Below are 21,758 nucleotides of genomic sequence, written 5' to 3'. Positions count from 1 at the left end.
CCAGCAGGAGGGTCCCACCGTAATAGTCTCTCTCTGTGTATGGTGATCTGGTCCCAGACCAGGTTGCCGCTGCGTCCTCGCTGTGTCCCTCACGCTTGTTGCTACAGGGTAGTGTTCCTATCTATTGGGATAGTCCCTGCAGTAGACACAAGTTAAACAGGGAGTTGGGGCCTAGCTGGGGCCTAAGGGGGTCTCTGGCCTAATGCAGGCGTCACAGACACCCTGCACACACACTCTACCCTCTCCTTGTCCCAGCTCCGACTGGCGTGGTCTCTGAAGCACTAAATGTATCCATCTCAGATCTCGGGAATACTGCAACCCTATTGGCTATATCTCCCCATCTGACAGCAGCCCCTGGGGCTGCTGGGGATTGTAGGGTCCCGGTGGAGCTGAACTTAATGGCCGCCGCTCTGTCTAGGCTACTGCGCATGCGTGCGCCTTTTAGAATGGCCGTCACCTGCACTGAGGAGCTCCAGAGACCGGATCGCTGCTCCAGCCCCCACCACAACTCCCGGCATACCGGGCATCTGTCCGCACCCACCGGCGGCACCCGCACTCACCGTGGAGGTTAGGGGGAGGGGTCAACGGGAGCCCAAAGGGGAACCTGGCCACATGAAGATCTTCACTTATAAATCTAAAGTTAGAGTGTTCTCAGCTTTGTCTAGACATAGGGTACTACTAGTACAGTAACAGAGTGGAAAAGTGCGGGTTGAGTAGCAGTTTTGCAAAGGGCTATTGTACCACATTGTCCTACAAATAAGCATATCTGTCCACAAATGCCACATTTTCTGGACAGTTGGATCGAGCCCAGCTTATTCAATGTAGATTGCTTAAAAGTGTGAGATTTAATAGAACAGCTCTCATACACATGCCAAATGCTCCAGCTCCATACATTGCTAGTCTAAACGTTGCTAGGTTTGGGTGAATCAGCATAAATGTAGAGGAATAAAGGAATCCGTGTCTGCATCTCATTTGGACAGTATACCAGAATAATATTATCTGTCCCAGCTATGAACATGTGATACTTATGTTTTAATTACATTGAATGGGACTTTGGACGGTCTAAATCTAGTCTTGGTTTACGTCATTATCTGCAATCTGTTAAGGTCTGTTTACTTGACATAAATGATATGAGAAATGTAACTATATATTAGTGACTCACAACTGGGCACTGGAACAGAAATCTCCCCTTATTACACTTTTAAAGTGACATGGAAACCACAAATGGAAATAACAGGAGGTACCAAGGACAAGAGGGATATATCTCTCTGAAAATGGGGAGTGAAACAAATGAGTTGCTCTTGAATATGTATTGTGTATGCAGATTAAACAAAAAGGTCACTGTGGATAGCAACCTATACCAAATCCCTACCTGCAGAAGCCTGCCTACGGAAGTAATAATTTATCCGTGTCAAATATATGGTGATTTTTTCCCACATACCCCCCTCATCAAATAAATATTCAGATATTTGGACAAACCTGCAGGAAAAAAAGGCATGAACCTTTCTGCGATAGTAAGCATTTAGTTGCGTCCTTGATCATACAGTAGTTCACTTGTAAAGCAGCAAGATCTATTTTAAGGCAATGCCTTAATGCCACCTTCTACAGTTTAAAAATGCGCCAGCTAATTTTTGATTTGGAAGGCTAATAAAACCAGTATATTTATGTGTCTCATATTATGACAGTTCTATTGTAGAATAACAGTTTTATATTATGCATTATTATACATCATTTTATATTATGATGGTTACGATATTATAATATGACAGTCCTACATGCAGAGGGGTTTCCTCCGTGGATAGGCGAGGCAATTTCCAAGAACTAGACTGGCTATTACTTGTGTCTAGGCGCAAAGTACATTTTTCTTGTATTCAAATACATTCTGGACAAGCTACCCATCTATCTGAACAAGCTCCTCACCCCTACCACACGCAGCACTTATCACCTGAGATCTGACTCCAAAAGACTGTTCATGGTCCCAAGGTTCGCTCCTCCTTCTGTTACCGTGTACCTCACAACTGGGACAACCTCCTGAGACTCTACAAGCCGCCACCAGTATAAGTAATTTCAAGACTTCAGCTGTCTCTCATTTTAATCTTGTCTGTAACTATTACATACGCCCAGAATCATATCTCTAACTGTCCATAAAATGTCTGTAAATTGAATTTATTACCTCTGTGCATTTCATGTAACCATGTATTGGCATCATAACTCTGTGCCTAGGGCATACTTTAAAACGAGAGGCTGGGTGGGAATAGAGTCTACCTACACGAGACCTCTCTCTCTCCCGGCCGCCATGTGGACCAGGAGGGGAAGAGAGACCTTCTCAGAAACATTAAAACTGGGAGCAATGAGATGTACATGGCGAGTGTGGTCTAGAAATAAAGATAAATATGGTCTGACAGCCAGTCCAACACTACTGACTCCCATATTCAACAACCCTGAATTTCCCCCAGGCTGGCTCCCACAGAGACTCAATAAATTTATGACGTTAAAGCTGATGGTAGCTGACGGTAGCTGACGACTTTGTAGACAATGGTAGGATCTTACCTCTCCCAGAGCTGGAGAAAAAACACCAAATAGTTAAAGTACCAGTGTTTGGTTTCCTCCAAATCAAACACTACCTGCAATCAGTCTCCAAACATTCGACATTCCAAACTCTAACAAATTTTGAAAGACTGTGTAGGAAAGGATATTACTGTAAAGGGCGGATCTCGGAGATTTATCTGGGCCTGGCACGATCGGGAGGTTGTTCCCAACACAGCTATATGATCAAATGGGCAGAAGATTTGAATGCAGAGAAGATTGGGAGGATATCTGGGAAGCAGCTTCAAAAACATCAATCTGTACCACTATTAAGGAGAATATTTATAAAATTTTGTTTCATTGGTACCTAACCCCAAGCAGGCTGAGCCAGATTTTCCCCGGGTCCTCGGATTTGTGCTGGAGGGGATGCGGGCAAAAAGGAGATATGGCTCATATTTGGTGGAATTGTCCAAAAATTCAGGTATTCTGGGTCATGATTCAAACATTGATCCGAGAGTACCTGGGGGTGGAGGTGGAGGTGGAACCGCTGACCATGGTGCTGGCCAAACCAATCGAAGATCTGGAAACGGCGGAAAGTAAAATGACAATTCACGTGTTTACGGCAGCCCGCTGTGCTATTGCAGCGGCCTGGAAAAAGGTGAACGTGCCCTCTAGACAGACGGTGTTAAGGAGACTAAGGGAAATAAAAATAATGGAGCTCCTTTCAGCGCAATTGAGCCAAAAACTTGACAAATTTCACAAAATCTGGGAAATTTGGCCGGGCAATTAGGAACACATAGACATAACTACAGAGAAACTAGATAAATGGGCTTCTCCCCCCTCCCCCCCTTCTTTTCTCTGTTCTTCTCTATTCTTTTCTAAATTCTACGACAGTCACGCAAGGAGGCGGCTGCTTCCCTAGCACAGCCTAAGATGTGGAAACAGATCATATTAACACAAAGACTATGTTAAAATGAATATTTTATTTAAGCACTGATAACGAATTGTAGAGGTTTTTTTTTGTTTTAAACACAACTGGTAATACTTAAACAATATATGTGTACCAATGTTGAATATTTGTTGTGTCTCTCCAAAACAATAAAAAAATTGAAACAAAAAAAAAAACGAGAGGCAACTCTCAATGTATTTCCTGGTAAAATATTTTATTAAGACATTTGCTTCCATTTGTCATACATGTGAATACATTTGGCCAACCCTGCTTCTGACTGTGAACACGTAATAGCCAAGAGAAACCAGACGGAACCAGCAGTGTTGCCAGCCTTGCTGCAGGTAATGCTATTGGAATGCTGCGTGATTGTTCCAGCACAAAAGGACCAAAGAGCCTCTTTTTCCTGATCTAACAATAAATGTTCAGCAGCTGCGTCTGACAAAGTCTCACTTTTCAGATGGAACAGGAGGCCAGGAAGTGTGGTGTCGGGTAAACACACAGTCCAATTATAACTGGGAAAACCAGTTATTAAACATACTGTACTGTTTGAAAGTCTTTCCAACAATCCAAAAATCAAACAAACAAGGCGTGAAAAAAAATAGCAAAAAAGGTTCGTTTTTTTGCCAATTTTCCAGTCTGTTATGTTAGCAGCATGGGACAAGGGAATAATGGAATTGGAATGAGGGATCAGATACATGGACACAGAAAAAGTAGGGTGTAAACCATTTTATAGTTGGGTGAATTGTATCGAATACAAAGAAACATGTCAGTCCAAAGAAAACAGTTTCTACTCGTGTTAGTTTGGGTGTGTATATTCAGTACATGTCATTTGTACTGGTAGTTCTCAAACAAAGAAATATAATATTACAGGATACCTTTTGCGGATTTGAGCTTCATACAGTATATACACACAGAACATTCAAACAGACGTAAATCACACTGTTATTTACCCAACTATAATATTTTTACATCCAGCAGTGTAAATACAGTACAGCAATACTTGCTAGTCCCTTGGCTGCAAAATTGGAGCTTAACCAATGTAAAGAATCAGTAGCTTATTTATCACAGAAAAGGAATCGCATTTATTGGGTATGTTCATTTTCATGACTGGTGCATTTCTGGAATTGTCCAATGTTTGCTGCCGGGCACTTCAGTAAATAACTCTCTAAAACTGTATCGCTTGAAAAGAGAAATTGCGAACAACCTCAGGGCAACACAAATATCTCCAGACCCGAAAGGAAAAGGTTGTGTTTTTCCTCTGGAGTAAAAAAAACAACAGAAAAATGTGTATTCTTTATTATTAATGAAAGTTGTGATATTTCTGCAGTTTACTCTTATGCACATTTTTTTGTATGCTAATTTCATTTACAAGGGTTAAGCAAACACAAAAAGTGAAGTAATGAACATAATGTAACATATTGAATATTTGAATGCATGTATGCAGCCAAGTTCTAGCACTTTGCGTTTGATGTAGTTTTAAAATTGTATTTATTCGTGTAAAACTCAGATGACACAAATTACCTCCATACATTTACATACAAGGCAAGTTCTCTTGGTGGTGTTTTGAACAGGTGCAAAATACAGAAGCAGCAGGTTTATCAATTGATATTAATCACCAATGCAAAACCGGAACAAACCTTTTCTAAATTCAAACAAAGCTTCATTAGAAAACAGGGGCACGAATCGTACTGTATCATTTGCATTTGATCTGTTAGCCCATTGTAAATACATTTGTTTGAATTTTTATATTACATTCAAACTGTCCACATAAGATGGGAGTTGTACGTTGTACATAGTACACATTATTTTTAGTCAGACTACAATTGATTCAAATTTCAAATGTCAACCTAATTTGCACCATTCACCTCAATTTTCCCTTGGTTGACCATTAAATACAGATCTGGACTATGAATAATTACAATTTACACTGTAAATATCAACTCAGAAGGCAGCCAAATCTAGCTCTTGCGCAAATTATACAGAAAGCTATATATAACCCTCCTGCCCTCAAATGTCTCCTATCTTGGCTTACTCAGAGTTGATTACCTTGTCAGAGTGCTGGTTACGTGCAGACTGGGCGTTGGTAATGTAATGCTGGGCGCCAGGAACTTTATTCATACAAACAGCAGCTTTATTAATCACCATCGTTCAAGTCTTATTTACATGTACCAGTAGCAGAGTCCTCCTCCTTACTTCTGGTGAGGGGGAACTACTCAGCTGTCCAGCGGTTGGCAGAGCTCCATGCGATCATGGAGATAGTAGCGGCAGTAATTTTATGCATGGCTCACATGCGCAGTTGCGGTCGGAGCGGTGGCCATCTTGAAATGGCTCTGCATGGAATGAAATGGGACTACGAGTCCCAGAATCATCGGGTGGGAGGGGAGAGGACCACATGGGCTGTCCCAGCCAATGGGATGCATACAGTCCTTGGAACAGGATATCCTCTATGTGCGAGAGCCCGCGAACCAGTGCTGATGGAGGTGCCAACGAGGAAGGTAGTGTCCAGAGAACAGTAGCTCCGGGACTAGGCCCAGACATTGCTTCCTAGGCCCCAGTTAGGCCCTAAGCCAGCTATAGCAGAGTATTGTAGGGAAGACCCCAGATAGGGACCCTTCCCCTTAGTGTTATAGTAGCACTACTGCGCTGGTGGACGGACTTCCACGCGGCGACCTGCAGCCTTGGACAAGAATTGCATGTGGCAGCAGAGAAGAGGAACCCTCTAGCTGGAGACTTCACCATGGAACGTTCCTGGATAAGGGGTGCTGCGCGGGACCTGCTCCAGCATCCTCATACGCATAATTTCCGGGTCAAGCCTGTGACCAGGAAGGTACTCACTCACTGTAGACCACCACTCCACAGGAGGTAGCGCTACCTCACATTTGGGTGGGAATTGTTCTGCGGACACCTGGTGTTTAGGTGCCCAGGGCACCCTCAATACTTTGGGAAAGACACACCGGGGTATTGTGGTATTGCATCAGGGTGTTATTGTATTGTGTTGTTGCATACTTTGGGGTTACAGTAAGACCGAGTTATCTATATATGGTGTGGTATTGTTATTACTGTTCGTATTGGTTCCTATTGGTTCCTATGAGGAATCTGTGAGGATTCGCCATCCTGGCGGTCGCAGACCGTCTCCTCACCTCAACATACTGTACCTTCCGTGACTGACACTCAGGATGCGCGGTCGCGTGGTTCCACTACGCGCACGTGCATCTTGCTCAGTCTGAGTCCCTGTCCGCAGATTCCGTCTCCGATACCCACTCTGATGCACGACGGGTGCGTTCGTCCAGCCTTCCCGCTGACGCATGTTCCAAGCCCCGCCCCCGATCTGGTGACAGACAAGACCAGCGTGGGAGTGACGCGCGCCTCAAGCTCCGCCCCCTGACCTTTGTGATGCGCGCGGGCCGGTGCGTGATTGGTCCCGCCTCCATGCACTCTAAGGATGCCCAGGACCAGCGTGGGAGTGACGCGCGCCGCAGGCTCTGCCCACTGACCTCTGACACACGCGGGCCAGCGCACAATCGATCCCGCCCCCATTCCTGATTAGGCTGCATCCTAGGGCACGCCTCTGTGCACCAGCAGCCTATTGTATCTTCTTCCTGGTTCTGCCCTGGCTGGCTATTGGAGGCTCCTCCTATATATACCTTCTTGCTCCATTCAGTCTTTGCTGAGCATAGCCTAGTGTGATGCTGTGCCTTGCTGCACTCCAGTTCCTGTGACCTTGCCTTGTTGTTAACGTCTTGTTGCCTGACCTTGCTTGTCTCTTGGATTCCGCACCTCTCCTCTCCTGATCCGGCCATGAACGACCATTCTCCAGTCTCCAGTCCTGACCTTGGCTAAGTACTCCAATGATCCGATACTCTCCTATCCTAAACCTGGCTACGTACCCCGACGATCCTCAACTCTCCAATCCCGAACTTGGCTATGTACCCTGATGATCCGCAACTCTCCAATCCTGAACTTGGCTACGCACCATGACGATCCACAACTCTCCACTCCTGACCTGGCAAGTACATGTAGTATTCTCCAATCTATAATCCTGACCTGGCTTGCATGACTACTCTACATCCTAAGTGCGCCCGTGTGGCTGTGGGTCGGCGTTAACCAATTCCCTACCTCAGCACCATGGTCGCGCTTTGTTTGTGGTGAGCTACGCTTACAGAATCATCCCACCAACGCCGGGATCCTTCATGGGTGGAGGCACTGCACTAAGAGAGAGAGAGCTCACCCCAGGCTCCCAGAAGCGAAGGCTCAGGCCTCCTGTGAGTGCACAGGTATTAGCAGCATGCGTAGTCGCCCGTGGTTTCCCTTAGGCATAGGGAAAGGGGGCTACATTTGGAGGCGCTGCTGAGATTTCAGACCTGGTGTAACGCCTGTATGCCCGCAGACCTGGCCAGTCCCCAGTACTGAGGTGGGTAAGGGTATAACACACACCCACAGCAGTGAGGGCGTGCCAGGAGTGTGGTAATTTGCGTTGCCGGGCCTGGAGAGTAAGAGTTAACGTTATACTTGCTGAGTCCGGGGTGTCAGAGGTTGGAGGGTTTATGTCCAAGAGCCAGAGTTCAGGGGCAGGAGAGAGCAGCGTAGTGATATCCAGAAGCCAGGGTTCAAGGGCAGGAGAAGGCAGCGCAGTCAATTCCAAAGCAGAGTACAAGTTCAAACCAAAGGAAATCCAAACAGGGGCAGGGTCAGGAATCAGGGCTGAAACAGACAAGGGAGCTAGGCATAGATACTGCACACACAGGAGCTACAGGAAAGCTATGCAGAGCAAGGAATGAAAGGACAGAGTGGGGTTATAAGGGAAGAAGGGCCAATAGAAGCAAGGGGTGGAGCAGGGGTTTGTCTGGGTGTTTGCAGGGATAGGTGCAGGGGAGCAGGGGAGGAGACAGGAGAGGAATCCACTGCAATAGCCTGCAGCCGGTGAGGGGCGGAGCCACGGTTGTGAGAGGGCTGGTAAAAGGATCGGGTGTGCGCGCCCTCTGTAAGGCTGCCGTGCGCGCGCACCGATCATGTGCCTGGGCGTGCGGCGTGCACTGCGGAGCGGCTCGGCGTGAAGGAGGTAAGGGAGCGAGAGAGTGAAGGAGCGGAGCAACCAGGAGCGGTGGAACCTGAGGTGATGGGGGCACACTGGGAGATGCATGTCCCCTGATCCGTCACAGACGATTGGGTACGCGCACCTTCTGCGAGGTTACCGCTCGCGCGACCCGATCGCGTGAGTGGATGTGCGGCGTGCACCGCAGAGGGATGGCTATGTGAGGAGGGGGTGAGAGATTGAGGAGACAGGGAACAAGGGCAACAGAGTGGAGTGGGGTTTGAGGTGGAGGGGACGTGCTGAGAGGCACTTGTCCCCCGATCCGTTACACCTGGGGTGCCCAAATTTTGTACAATCAAATTATGTCGATTATCATGTCATTATCATCCCGGCGGGAGGTTTATGACTGGACTTTGAGAAGCTACGCACCACCCCAACGGGTGCTCGCCATTGGGCAAGTCCCCACCCACACCTCCTCTTACGACATCTGTATAGTACTGGGGCAGTTCCCGGGCATACAGGCCGCACATATCCTAGGACGCCAAATGGACCCAGAAAAGGTACGGTGCGCAGTGCTAGTTACAGACGGGTATGACTTAATGGAAGGAGGTCCTCCCACCTTACGGTTCAGTGGAGAGCTAGATAGCGGATCTATAATCTATCCTGAAATACCTGTGAAGATGGAGCTCTCTAGTCTCGCCTCTGACCTACAGGAGCTTCCGAAGGTTCTGTCTTCACCTTCCCCAGGAAGTCCTAGCAGGAGCGATGCCAGTGTCGTGTCCGGCAACAGCCGAAGATCTGGTCGGAGAAGCTGCAGTCCCTGCAGCTCGGAGGGAGTTAAGATGATCGCAGAAGCCATACAGCAGTTGGATGGGAACAGGGGCGAGTCGTTTCAGGCACAGCATTATCGTAAGTTGAAAGCTTTTTCGGGGTATTGCCCATGCTTTGCAATGCGCATTGTGTACTTCTCTGGCTTGAAGGGGTTATAACCTCCTGTGTGGTTTAAAATATATACAGTAATAGAGCAATACGATTTAGAATTCTTTAGCATTGAAATAGTCTGATATGTCGGTTGATTAAAAATACTAAATCATGTTTTCGAGGGGATATTGTCTTTTAGAACCATAATTTATCTTTGCAAACCGAGTGTTTATGTAAAGTTGCTAAGTAAGCATGAATATTGCTTTCAGCAGAGTGAGGACAGTGTGAAGAGACACTCCCAAAATTCACACATTTACCTGCTCATGTGTGCACCTGTAATACCTTTAATGCCTCAGCAGAAAGATAAATATAATACTCAGCAACAAATTCTGATCCACACCTGTTTAGAAACGGCATATATATATATATATATATATATATATATATATATATATATATATATATATATATATATATATATATATATATATATATATATATATATATACACATATACATATATATATATATATATATATATATATATACTTTATGAATGCTGCTGCATTGTCCATCTAACTTCAAGTCATGACAAATCACTGATCCAGTCCCTGCTTTACAATGCAAGACCCAGTTGATTTTGGTTCACAACAGCCCTGCACTCCTATGAAAAGGGGAGTCCTGAGAAACCAGGGCTGGACCATCGCTTGGGGTTATATTGGCAATAGTGGGTTTAAACCTGAAATCCGAACTCTGATAAAAAACACAAGAATAAATGCCACAGAACATATGACACACTGTATCCTATTTTCACAAGTGATTAGAGCAAAGATATCAAGCGCAAAACAATCCCCAATAGTTAAAAAAATTATAATACATTTCAGTGTAAACAAGTGATAAATCTAATTATAGGCTACAGCAATAAAATTCCGGGCATTACTGAAATCCCTGCCCTCTGATTGGTCAGAATTCCGGGCATTATTCATTCAGTAATGCCCGGAATTTTTGACAACTTGCCAACTCACATTGAAGCAGAGATGCAGGGGCTCGCGCTGAGAAAAAACGGCAAGTTTAAAACTTAACTGCAGCAGCTCCGCTCCTCTCCTCACTGAGCACACTGAACATGGCAGCCTCTCTCCCTCTCTCTCACAGCTGCTAGTGCTGTCAGAAGCTGCTGTGTCCCAACTGGTAACTTTGTTGCTTGCAACAAAGTAATATTTCTCACCACATCTATTGCCTGTGCTACTGTAAGGTAATTTGTATTTCTTTTTATTTAGTTGTAGTTAATATCACAGTCCCCCCACTTCTCTCCCCCTTCTCTCCCACATCTCCCCTCCACCCACCTCTCCCCCTCCATTCCACCCAATTCTCCCCCTCAACCCTTTTCTCACCTCACCTCTCCCCCCTCACCTCTCTCCCCCCCCTCACCTCTCCCCCCTCACCTCTCTCTCTTCCCCCCCTCACCTCTCTCTCTTCCCCCCCTCACCTCTCTCTCTTCCCCCCTCACCTCCCTCTTCCCCCCCTCACCTCCCTCTTCCCCCCCTCACCTCCCTCTTCCCCCCCTCACCTCCCTCATCCCCCCTCACCTCTCTCTTCCCCCCTCACCTCTCTCCCCCCTCACCTCTCTCCCCCCTCACCTCTCTCCCCCCTTCACCTCTCTCTCCCCCCCCTCCTTCACATCTCTCCCCCCCCTCCTTCACCTCTCTCCCCCCCTACACCTCTCTTCCCCCCCTAAACCTCTCTCTCCCGCCCCTCAGCCCTCTCATCTTCTACTTTACTTCTTTTTCCTACACAGGTATATACACTGATACAAATCAATGACTACAAAAATGTATTTTGTTTATGAAAAATTAAAAAAAAAAAAAATAAGCCTACATTTAGTCTATAATAGTAATAATCCCCGAAGAACAGGGCATTACTGACCAGTAATGCCCCGTTCTTCAGGGATTATTACTTAAATATAAGCAATGTAATAGTGAATATAGTCCACAATAAGACAAGTAAGTGTTTAAAAGTGAAAAAATAACATACTGACTGAAGTGTGTAAGGCTGCGTCCAGGCTTGCAGCAGCCGTGCGGAGGCGTGCTGAGGCTGAGGGAAAGCGGGTGCTTTCCCTGGCCTTGGTTAGCGCGCCATCCGTGGGCGTGTCGGGAGCGAGCCAGTGACGTCGCGGAGCTGGTTCGCTCTCATTGGGCGAACCGCTCCCGTGACCAGCCCTGCGCTCCCGTGAGCGCTGGAAACTAAATTTTTTCTAAGATCCACGCTTCCGCAAGCCTCTGCTGAAGTCGCTCTCATTGCAGCTGCAGGGGCTCACTGGTAAGCATAAGCACGCCTCAGCACGGGTCAGCGTCTAAGCGCTGACCATGCCTGAGGCCTAAAGTGCAAACTTAGTATAAAAACAACCTTGGGAAAGATGCAGTTTTTTTGAAAGGGCTGTTTCCCAACATCCACAAGACAGAACAGCAACAAATCCAGAGCGCCAACCTGACTAAAAATGCATATGAAATAGAAAAAAATAAACAGTGCAACACAGAGTGAGATGATCCACTACACAAGTGGGTACCTAGTGACATGACAAAATGAAATTGTGCAGTGATGTCAACGTTGTTGTGATCTTGTATGACATTTTTACAAAACTCTTAAAACATAAATATTTCTGCACACTTTTGGACTAAGTAAGTGGGGATAAAAGATGACATTGAAAAGGGAAATATAAACACCCATATTTACTAAAATACCTTACATTAGACACCTTTCGGTGCCGAAAGACACCTTACAGCCTATTCACTTCAACGAGTCGGAAAGTGTTTACTGACACTGGAATCTTACATAGAAGATAAGATTTAAAAAAAGACATACAGTATATCCATCAAGTTCAAACTTTGTTACATTTAGTCTACGGTATATTTCTACTTGTATTGATCCAGAGGAAGGCAAACAAAAAACCCCAGTAACACATTTCCAAATTATGTCATTTCCCAGGTGTCTCATGGACTATATCACAGTTTAGTAAATATGGGCCATAGCGCCATCAGCAATTTCTTCTGAATGAAGACACTTCCATATATTTGCTTGCCTACCTCCGTACAACCAGCTCGAGATTCTTGTAGGATCCTTTCACCAACGTGATGGCTTCCTGCCTGGAGCTGCTCAGATCCACCTCATTGACTCTAACCACCTGGTCTCCCACTTGAAGCTTGCACTCTAATGCGTCCACTTTTCCGCCTTCGTCAATCTGTAGCAAGCAAGTACCAAGAAGGGAAAGAGAAAGAGGCATTGGATTGCTGGTATTGAACTTGTTAAAGACCCTGAGGCTTTGAGGCTGGCTGCATACAAGATGAAGGTAATGACAGATATTGGGAGCTACCACCACAGGGCCAATTTCAGAAAACAATAACAATGCATCGGGTTAATCAAAAGAAAATATTAAATGGCATTTTTTTCAGAAATATGGTGCTTTTTTGGAGATACAGTGGCGAGAAAAAGTTTGAACCACTTAGGATTTTCACATATGTAAAACCTAACATGTTATTAGATCTTAATTTAAGTCCTAATAATAGATAATGATAACCTGATCAAACAAATGACACAGAAACATGATACCTTTTCAACATTTATCTACAAGTGATTAAACATTTAATATCCATGTGTGAAAAAGTATGTGCACCTTTACATTCTGTACCTGGTATCACCCCCTTGAGCAGCACTGACTTCAACTAAGTGTTTCCTGTAACTGCAGGTCAGTCTCTCATATCGGTTTTGGGAATGTTGACCCATTCCTCCTTACAGAACTGCTTCATCTTATCTAAGTGACATTTGAGGGTTTCCTTGCATGGGCAACTCACTTCAGGTCCTGCCACAATATTTTGATGGGGTTTAGGTCCGAGCTTTGACTTGGCCATTCTAAAACGGGAATTTTCTTCTTCTGCAGCCATTCTTTTGTAGATTTGCATGTATTTTAGGAACATTTTCTTTCTGCATGACCCACTTTCGCTTCAGCTCAAAGATGGTTGTCCTGACATTGTTTTCTAGAATCTTGGGATACAATGCAGAATTCATGGGTGTGTCAATGATGGCAAGCCGCCAGGTCTTGAGGCAGCAAAGCAGCCCCAAACCATCACATTCCCACCACCGTACTTGACGGTTGGGATGCGGTTCTTCTGTTCGAATGCAGTGTTTGGTTTTCGCCAAACATAATGTTACTCATTGAGGCCAAAAAGTTCTACCCTTTGACTCGTCTGTCTAGAGAACATTGTTCCAGAAGTCTTGTAGATCATCTACTGTATGTGCTTTTGACAAACTTCAGACGGCAGCAATTTTCTTTTTATAGATTAGTGGTTTCCTCCTGGCTATCCTTTCATGAACACGATTCTTTTTTAGTCTTTTTCTGATAGTTGAGTCATGAACACTCACATTAGCCAAGGCGAGAGTGGCTTGAAGATCCTTGGATGTTACTCTGGGGTTCTTTGTGACTTCCTGGATGATTTTCCGGTTTGTTCTTGGAGAGATTTTGGTAGGACGAATGCTCCTGGGTAGAGTGACTTTGGGTTTCATCTGTCAGACAGTGGAGATTGGTGGAGCCCCACATCCTTATAAATGGTTTTGGTACCCTTTCTAGACTGATGAGGATAAATAACCGATTTCCTGAGGTCCTCAGAGATTTATTTTGATCATGGCATGACGTGTGTCCACACATCTTTATGGTGAAGACCAAACATTTCTGATCTTTCTATAGGGTGGGGCCTCTCAAACTCATACCTGAAGATTTACCCAATTATTTAAACAACCAATTCTAATTACCCCCTTTAATTTAGCTGATAAAACCACGGGTCCCTTACTTTTGCACATTTCCTGACTCTTAATTACTCACTTTTTGTCTAATTAATACACCATTTTATTTCAAAAGACATGGGATTGGTTAATATAAACCCTATTTAAGAAAAGACTGGCTTTGATTCAAGAATCTTATCATTGAAAAACTATGGAATTTCTGTAATTATCATTTCGGTTCACAAACTTTTTCTCACCACTGTAGGTAAATGCTATGTCACCAGGCCATACACATGATCAGTCAACTCCAAGATGATGCTCAAATGTACATACTGTATTTATAAGTGATAAATACGTCGCAAACAAGGGAAAGCACAACATTTTGGGGTTACGCTCTAAAGTAAGTTAGTGCCCAATTGGCACCAAAGATAGCGAAACTTTGGGTATTGCTAAAAGATTGGGGAATGCTAAAACTTAGCACACTTTAGTGAATATTTTCCTACGCATGGGTTCTCAACTCCAGTCCTCAAGACCCCCCAACAGGTCAGGTTTTCAGGATATCCCTAATGCAGCACAGTGTGAGGATTCGACATCCTTTTGCCCTAAGAATCGGCGTGGGAGTGACACTCGCTCCAAGCTCCGCCCCCTGGCCTCCGTGACATGCGTGGGACGATGCGCGAGCAGTTCCGCCCCATCCCTGATTAGGCTGCATCATAGGGCACACGTGTGTGCACCAGCAGCCTATCGGCGCTTAATTCCTGGTTCCGCCCTGGCTGGCCATTGGAGGCTCCACCTTTATATACCTTCAGTCTGCTCTCATTCTTTGCTGAGCATAGTCTAGTGTGACGCCGTGTCTTGCTGCATTCTACCTCCAGACCTTGCCTTGCTGATTAACCTCTTGTTGCCTAACCCTGCTTGTCTCCTGGATTCCGCACTTTTCCTCTCCTGGTCCGGCTTTGAACAACCATTCTCCTGTCTCCAGTCCTGACCTTGGCTAAGTACTCCAACAATCCGATATTCTCCAATCCTGAACCTGGCTACGTACCCCGTCTCCAATCCTGAACTTGGCTACGCACTCTGACGATTCGTAACTCTCTGCTCCTGAAACTGGCAAGTACTTTGACTATTCTACTATCTATAATCCTGACCTGGCTTGAACGACTACTCTACATCCTAGGTGCGCCCGCGTGGCTGTGGGTCGGCGTTAACCAATTCCCTACCTCAGCACCGCGGTTGCGCTTCGTTTGTGGTGAGCTACGCGTTACACACAGGTGGTTCATCAACTGAGACACTGATTGAGCCATGTGCTAAAGCAGGGATATTCTTAAAATCTGACCTGTTGGGGTCCTTGAGGACAGGAGTTGAGAGCCCCTTGCCTAGATGGTTAATTGAAGCCAATAACTTCAATTGATTCCCTTCCAAGTATGGCTCCAGTGCTCCATTCTATTAATAATGGACATTTGTATAAACCTTTAATATAGTTGCTGTCAACTTTTTAAGTTCCTTTGCCTCTGTGGAACCCAAGCAAGTCTACTTACACTATGAACCTATAAACATCATAAGGCAAGAAATATATTTGTGGGATTCTTTAAATAATTGCTTCCATAGTCAACTCTATTCTGTCTGCAGGCCATTTCCCTAAGACCTGAAAAACTGCCAGAATTGTCCCAATCTTCAAAAGTGGGGACAAAAACACTGTCTCAAACTACAGGCCAATCTCTCTTCTCTCAATACTATCCAAAGTCATGGAAAATGTGTTCACTCCCAATTAAGCGATTACTATACTAAGACAAATTTCCCTAACAAATTCCAATATGGCTTTCGCCCCAAACACTCCACCGTAACTACCCTGCTAAAAGTTAGCAATGAAATCCAGTGTGGAATGGAACAGGGACAACTCACTGGTGCAATATTCCTAGATTTTGCAAAGGCTTTTAATACTGTTGATCGGGCTATCTAGCTTAACAAACTCCAGTGCTCTGGAATAGAGAAGCAATGGTTTCATTCCTACCTATCAGGTAGATCCCAAGATATGTCCATCTCAGGCTCTAACTCCAACCCCTTGGATATCACCTGTTGTGTTCCGCAAGGCTCTGTTCTGGGGCCCCTTCTCGTCTCAGTGTCAATGATCTTCCTATAGCTTGTAAGGGAGCCTCAATACACATGTATGCAGATGACACAATCTTATATGCACACGACCATAGCCTCTCCGACCTTGAACACATACTTCAATCTGCCTTTTTGAGACTTGAAAATTGGATTACCCAAATCGAACTGTTTTTAAACACTGGCAAGACTGTAACAATGGTATTTGGGACCAATGCTACATTTCTAAAGCTTACAATGACTGAGCTTCAGATCAGAACCAACGCTAAAACCACCCTAACTCTTTTTACTAGTTTTAAATACTTGGGCATATGGTTTGACTCCCATTTAACATTTGGGATGCACATTGATACCCTGACATCCAAAACCTACAGTATGCCAAACTAGGTGTACTTTACAGGAACAAATCCTCCCTAAGTCTGCTAGTCAGAAAGCGTATCGCACAGCAGATGCTAATGTCAATTATCGACTATGGGGACATAGTATACGGCTCGGCACCCCAAACCCACTACACTCTCTACAATTCAATATGCTGTTTTGTTCTCCAATGCAACTACAACACACATCACTGCGAAATGCTCAAAGAACTAGATTGGTCATCACTTGAGTCTAGGCGCAAAGTTCATCTTCCCTGTCATGCCTTCAAATACTAGTAGGAGTAGTGGTCCCGTGGGGCCCAATGGCGGAGCACAGCAACAAAAACAATGGGGGCTGCAAACCAGTAGTGAATGCTAAAACATATTTATTGGGTGGTCAAACAAGGTACATATTCACTCTGACGCATTTCGGGACCTGCGTCCCTTTATCAAAGAGTGTATTCGCGTCTACAAGCTCCTCCGTTATGTACCGGAGTCCCCGCCCCCAGCGGTGACGTCACAGAGCCGAAATCTCGCGAGAGTTAGTCAGAGAGACCCACCCATTGGATAAGCAAGTAACCAATGGGACGTCTAGCTGAGAACTTGCCTCCCCTATGAGCCATGGCATAGTACGCCGGGTGCTGGATGGGAGCCTGAAAAAATATTTACAAAACACATGTGAAAAGGTTTAAAATTGCATAAGCATAAGATAGTTATGGTTAAAAACACGAACAGTAAACAAACAAGAAATGGTGAAACTGTGTCATCCAGGACAAATTGTAGCAAACATTGAACACGAGGATGATGATACAGTTTGTCTATTGAGTGAGTAAATGGAACAATTTAGCAATTGACACATTGGAAGCAAGTCATATCCTAAGTAATATACATAGTCTGCCCAATATCAATGCATATATGCAACACAGGATCAATGTATCCCAATAAATCATTGATGTATATGTCAAAATGCAAGACATCCTCGCGAGATTTCGGCCCTGTGACGACCACCTAATAAATATGTTTTAGCATTCACTACTGGTTTGCAGCCCCCATTGTTTTTGTTGCTGTGCTCTGCCATTGGACCCCACGGGACCACTACTCCTACTTGTATGCTGAGCGTGAGGCACGCATTCACCAAGGACTGAGCTGCTGTGTCCAAGTGAGTTCTCACTGTGATTTCACATTATGACAATGTACCTTTGTTTTACTGGGAATACACACTAGACTTTTATGGTATATATGGATATCTGTGTCTGTTCTTCAGTATTACTAGTACACCTGGAAGTCTTTATTGTGTGTGAGTCTCCAGCAGCGTTTATATATATGCTCTGACACCTTGGTTATACAATCCTGCTATCCTGCTGTTTGTACATGTTCATAGGACAGCTAAGCCTCTAACATTGGGATAACATCCCTCATCCACAATGCCTTCAAATACTTTCTGGGCAAGCTACCCATCTATCTGAACAAGCTCCTCACCCCTACCACATGCAGCACTTATCATCTGAGATCTGACTCCAAAAGACTGTTCATGGTCCCAAGGTCAGCAAAGTATCCGGCTGCTCCTCCTTCTCTTACCGTGCACCCCACAACTGGAGCAATCTACCTGAGACTCTCACAGCCGCCACCAGTCTAAGTTCTTTCAAAACTAAGGCTGTCTCACATTTTAATCTGGTCTGTAACTGCTACATACGTCTATAATATATATTATCTTTAACTGTGCATGCAATGTCTTGTATATAATGTATACCCTGTTCACTTATGTAACTATGTATTGTAACCATGTATTATTCGTCATCTTAACTCTATGCCCAGGACATACTTGAAAACGAGAGGTAACTCTCAATGTATTATTTCCTGGTAAAACATTTTATAAATAAATGAATAAACAATAACCACTCCAAACTGTTAGGGCCTTTGTGCTGTGTGTGAGAAGCAGCGGATATTTTGGGGGGCGGAGGGGGGGGGGGCATTCTCCACTGCCTAAATGCCCTTTGGAATACCACCCATGGCATAGATATGCTGAAGAAGCGCTGGGCGGACAGCAAGCGAAAAGTAAAAAAGAAGCTCACTGACCATGCTGCCCATGAACGGAAGACACGAGGGGGCACCCCTGTCCAATTGCATCTGACCACAATCGAGGAGTGGGTGAGCTCACTAATTTCTACTTCACAGATACTGGGACTGCCAGGAACAGTGGACTTGGAGGATGCAGTAAGACCTGGTAAGTAAAAATACCCGACATATATATTACACTAAATATTAATCTCATGTATACATGTCACTTTAGACACACAGCCTTGGACATCAGAAGAAAGATTACTGGCTTATTTGCAGTGCAGTCACACATACAGGTGAGGAGTAGTTAACTAAATAACGTATGTGACATGTTTAGATGTGTACCCTTATAAGATTAGAAAACACTATAGGCCAGACCTTCCACATGGCAGTAAGGGATCAATCAGTATAAAGTAATACTTTGCCTATTTGAGGACCATATACTTGCTCACTAATCACAAGAACATTAGTTTAATCAACACTTAAAGAGTCTCAGAATCTCAAAGAGTTCCTGTAAAACCGGCTTAATTATCCAATGAAAGGTGTCTAAACACCCACTGTACCCTCCACTTATCTCCTAGAATTCCCCAACAGCAACCTGCCACTAGTCTTAAGGTTCACTGAAGGATCTTGCTGCTCTTCTTTCTGCTAATGATTATTCCACTGCATTAGCTATTGACCTGTGTCCCTCAATCAGCTCCCTGTCTAAATACATTCCAGACTTCAGATGTTCGTCATTGCAAACATCTTAGAATCACTTTTAAAGTACTTAGCATAACTTAGTACCCAGGACATATTTAAAAATGAGAGGTCACTCTAAATGTCATTGCTCTACAAAAGGGTGATAAACTATAGCATGCTTCAGCTCTAATTCACGTGAATGTGAGTGAAAGTCTTCTACGTTTAGCAACAGTTTGTGGACCGGGGCCTCTAAATATTGTTTAGGGCATTTGGTTGTGGCCATCTTTATGTGAATAAGTAGTGTGATGATTGTCCCTCGACCCTACGATGCGTCCCGTGACGCATTGGGTGACGCTCCTCGCAGTGCACCGGAACTAGGCTCCGCCCCCGTGACGCATCCCGTGACGCAACGGAGGACGCTCCTGTCTCCGCTACACGTCGGCTTTGCATGACCAGAAACACTCGAGGGGTTAATCCTAACAACATTAATTCCCTTCATTACTCCATGGGATACACTCCACCGCTGCCTATCAGTACACAGTCTATGTGTGATGACTCATTACCTGCAGCCTTCCCATTGGCTCTCTGTGCTTTATATGCTCAGCCAGCCCCTAGGCAAATTGGCTAAGCATAAACTTGTGTTTATGTACGTAGTGCTTGCCTCAAGCATCCTGCTGCCCTGCCGTTGCTCTGTGCATTCTGCTTTGATCTCTTGTACCTTTGACCTCAGCTTTAACCCGGACCTCTGCCTTCTCTGACCCCTGGACCTCGGCTATGCACAACGACCATTCTGACCTCTACTCCTGGACCCCGGCTACGCACTTCGACCATCCGACTTCTCCAATCCCAGACCACGGCGAGTATTACGACTATTCTGATCTCTCCTACCCTGACCCAGCTACACGACTACGACTTTGCAATCAGGACGCGGTTGCGTGTGTAACGGATTTTCTGACCTATCCTGACCCACCCAATCTCAAATTGGCCCCTGTGGTCTAACCAGTTCCCATTACATGGTCGTGTCTGGTGGTGCACCTGTTGGCAGCAGGACTCCTGAGTCTCCCTCATGATGTTGTGTGGGGAATGCCAACCCAGACAGGCAGCTGAGGTAGTGTGTATGAGTCCTACCTATATCCAGTGCAGCGCCTCCACCTCATCAGGATCTCTGCGTCCGCAGGAAGATGTGACTGATGAGGAACTCCTCTGTGGTGCCTCCTCCTGTGCAAGAACTTCACACCCACACAGCAAGGATTTGTTGAACTTGAGCATCTTTATTGTAGTTGCGGTATGGGCTAGCTGCCCCTCGCAGTGATGAACTCAGCCGCACATCTCGGCGCGTGATCCCTTCAAAGGTACACCCTCCCAATGGAGTGGGATCCCCTCTCCCCTCAGGGAGATCACCCCTGTGCCAGGTCCCTGGACACAGTATGGCGTTAACAACTTGATGCTGATTTATCAGTATAGGGCCACTAGTTACAGCACTAGCGCCCTTTTTCCCCAGGTCTCAACGCAGACCTGCTCCTTACTCCAACACACTAACTTTGAGCAGTGCTGTGCCTTATACTGTATCTCTCAGGAGGCAGGCACATCTCTGATGTCACTAATGGTGGACTCAGAGTATGTAGCCACTCCCATCCACACATAGTGCACCTCACCAGGGTGTGAGGGCAAACCTCCATGATTACTGCTGGCATTCCCATAACTTACCAGGCCTTACTGCCAGCAGAAGAGTCCATTTTACAGCATGGCTACACGTGGTTGTTGGTTGGAGTATTCTAACATCCCCACTTCAGTACTGCAGTCCCGTCCTGTTTGTGGTGAGCACTCGTTACAAGTGCTGCTGGCGTCTAGCCGCTACTCACCTCACTGCTGGGACAACTCTCCGCCGACCCTTGCGCTGCTAAGACAAGCCCCTAACCTTACCCCTTACCCTAACACTCCCTAATCGAAACCCATAATACAAACACAAACCCCTATCCAGCGGCAAAAAAATTTCAGGGCCCCATTAATAGTAGGAAAAAGTTTTCCCAGTCGGGATGAGATGGACTGTGCACTGCGTGCCAAACAAAGGAAGGTAATGCGTCCCAAGGAAAAAGTAGCTGACAAAAGCCTGGTCGCAAAAAAAAAGGTTCCTTATTCTACGCACTGCAGCATACAAGTGAATGGGAACCTTGAGAAGAACCTCTGACGTGTTTCGTGCACTTTGTCAAAGTGGCCTCCTCGCCAGCTTCTCCCCACATGCTCCCCTCCCTCTCTCACTCTCATTATTTCATTTTGTATATCTAGTTAAAAAAAAAATTAGTGAATTAACTTTGTGTGATTAAAATGTATTTTGCCAATTTCTGTCACTTGGAAATTC

The 21,758-nt window shown here is 45.3% G+C and overlaps 1 protein-coding gene across 1 annotated transcript in view; it reads right to left on the bottom strand.

The window, feature by feature from the left end:
• SHROOM3 (shroom family member 3) overlaps window positions 1-21,758 on the bottom strand; it is a 413,191-nt gene that overhangs the window by 260,616 nt on the left and 130,817 nt on the right. Inside the window, exon 2 of the mRNA XM_075606730.1 lies at window positions 12,509-12,663. Coding sequence (XP_075462845.1) covers window positions 12,509-12,663 — 155 coding nt within the window. The remainder of the gene's footprint in view (window positions 1-12,508; window positions 12,664-21,758) is intronic.

This window comes from Ascaphus truei, chromosome 1 (genome assembly GCF_040206685.1).
Source record: "Ascaphus truei isolate aAscTru1 chromosome 1, aAscTru1.hap1, whole genome shotgun sequence".
Taxonomy (NCBI): Eukaryota; Metazoa; Chordata; class Amphibia; order Anura; family Ascaphidae; genus Ascaphus; species Ascaphus truei.
Note: the sequence above shows the minus strand (reverse complement) of the source record. Positions and strands in the feature narration are given on the sequence as shown.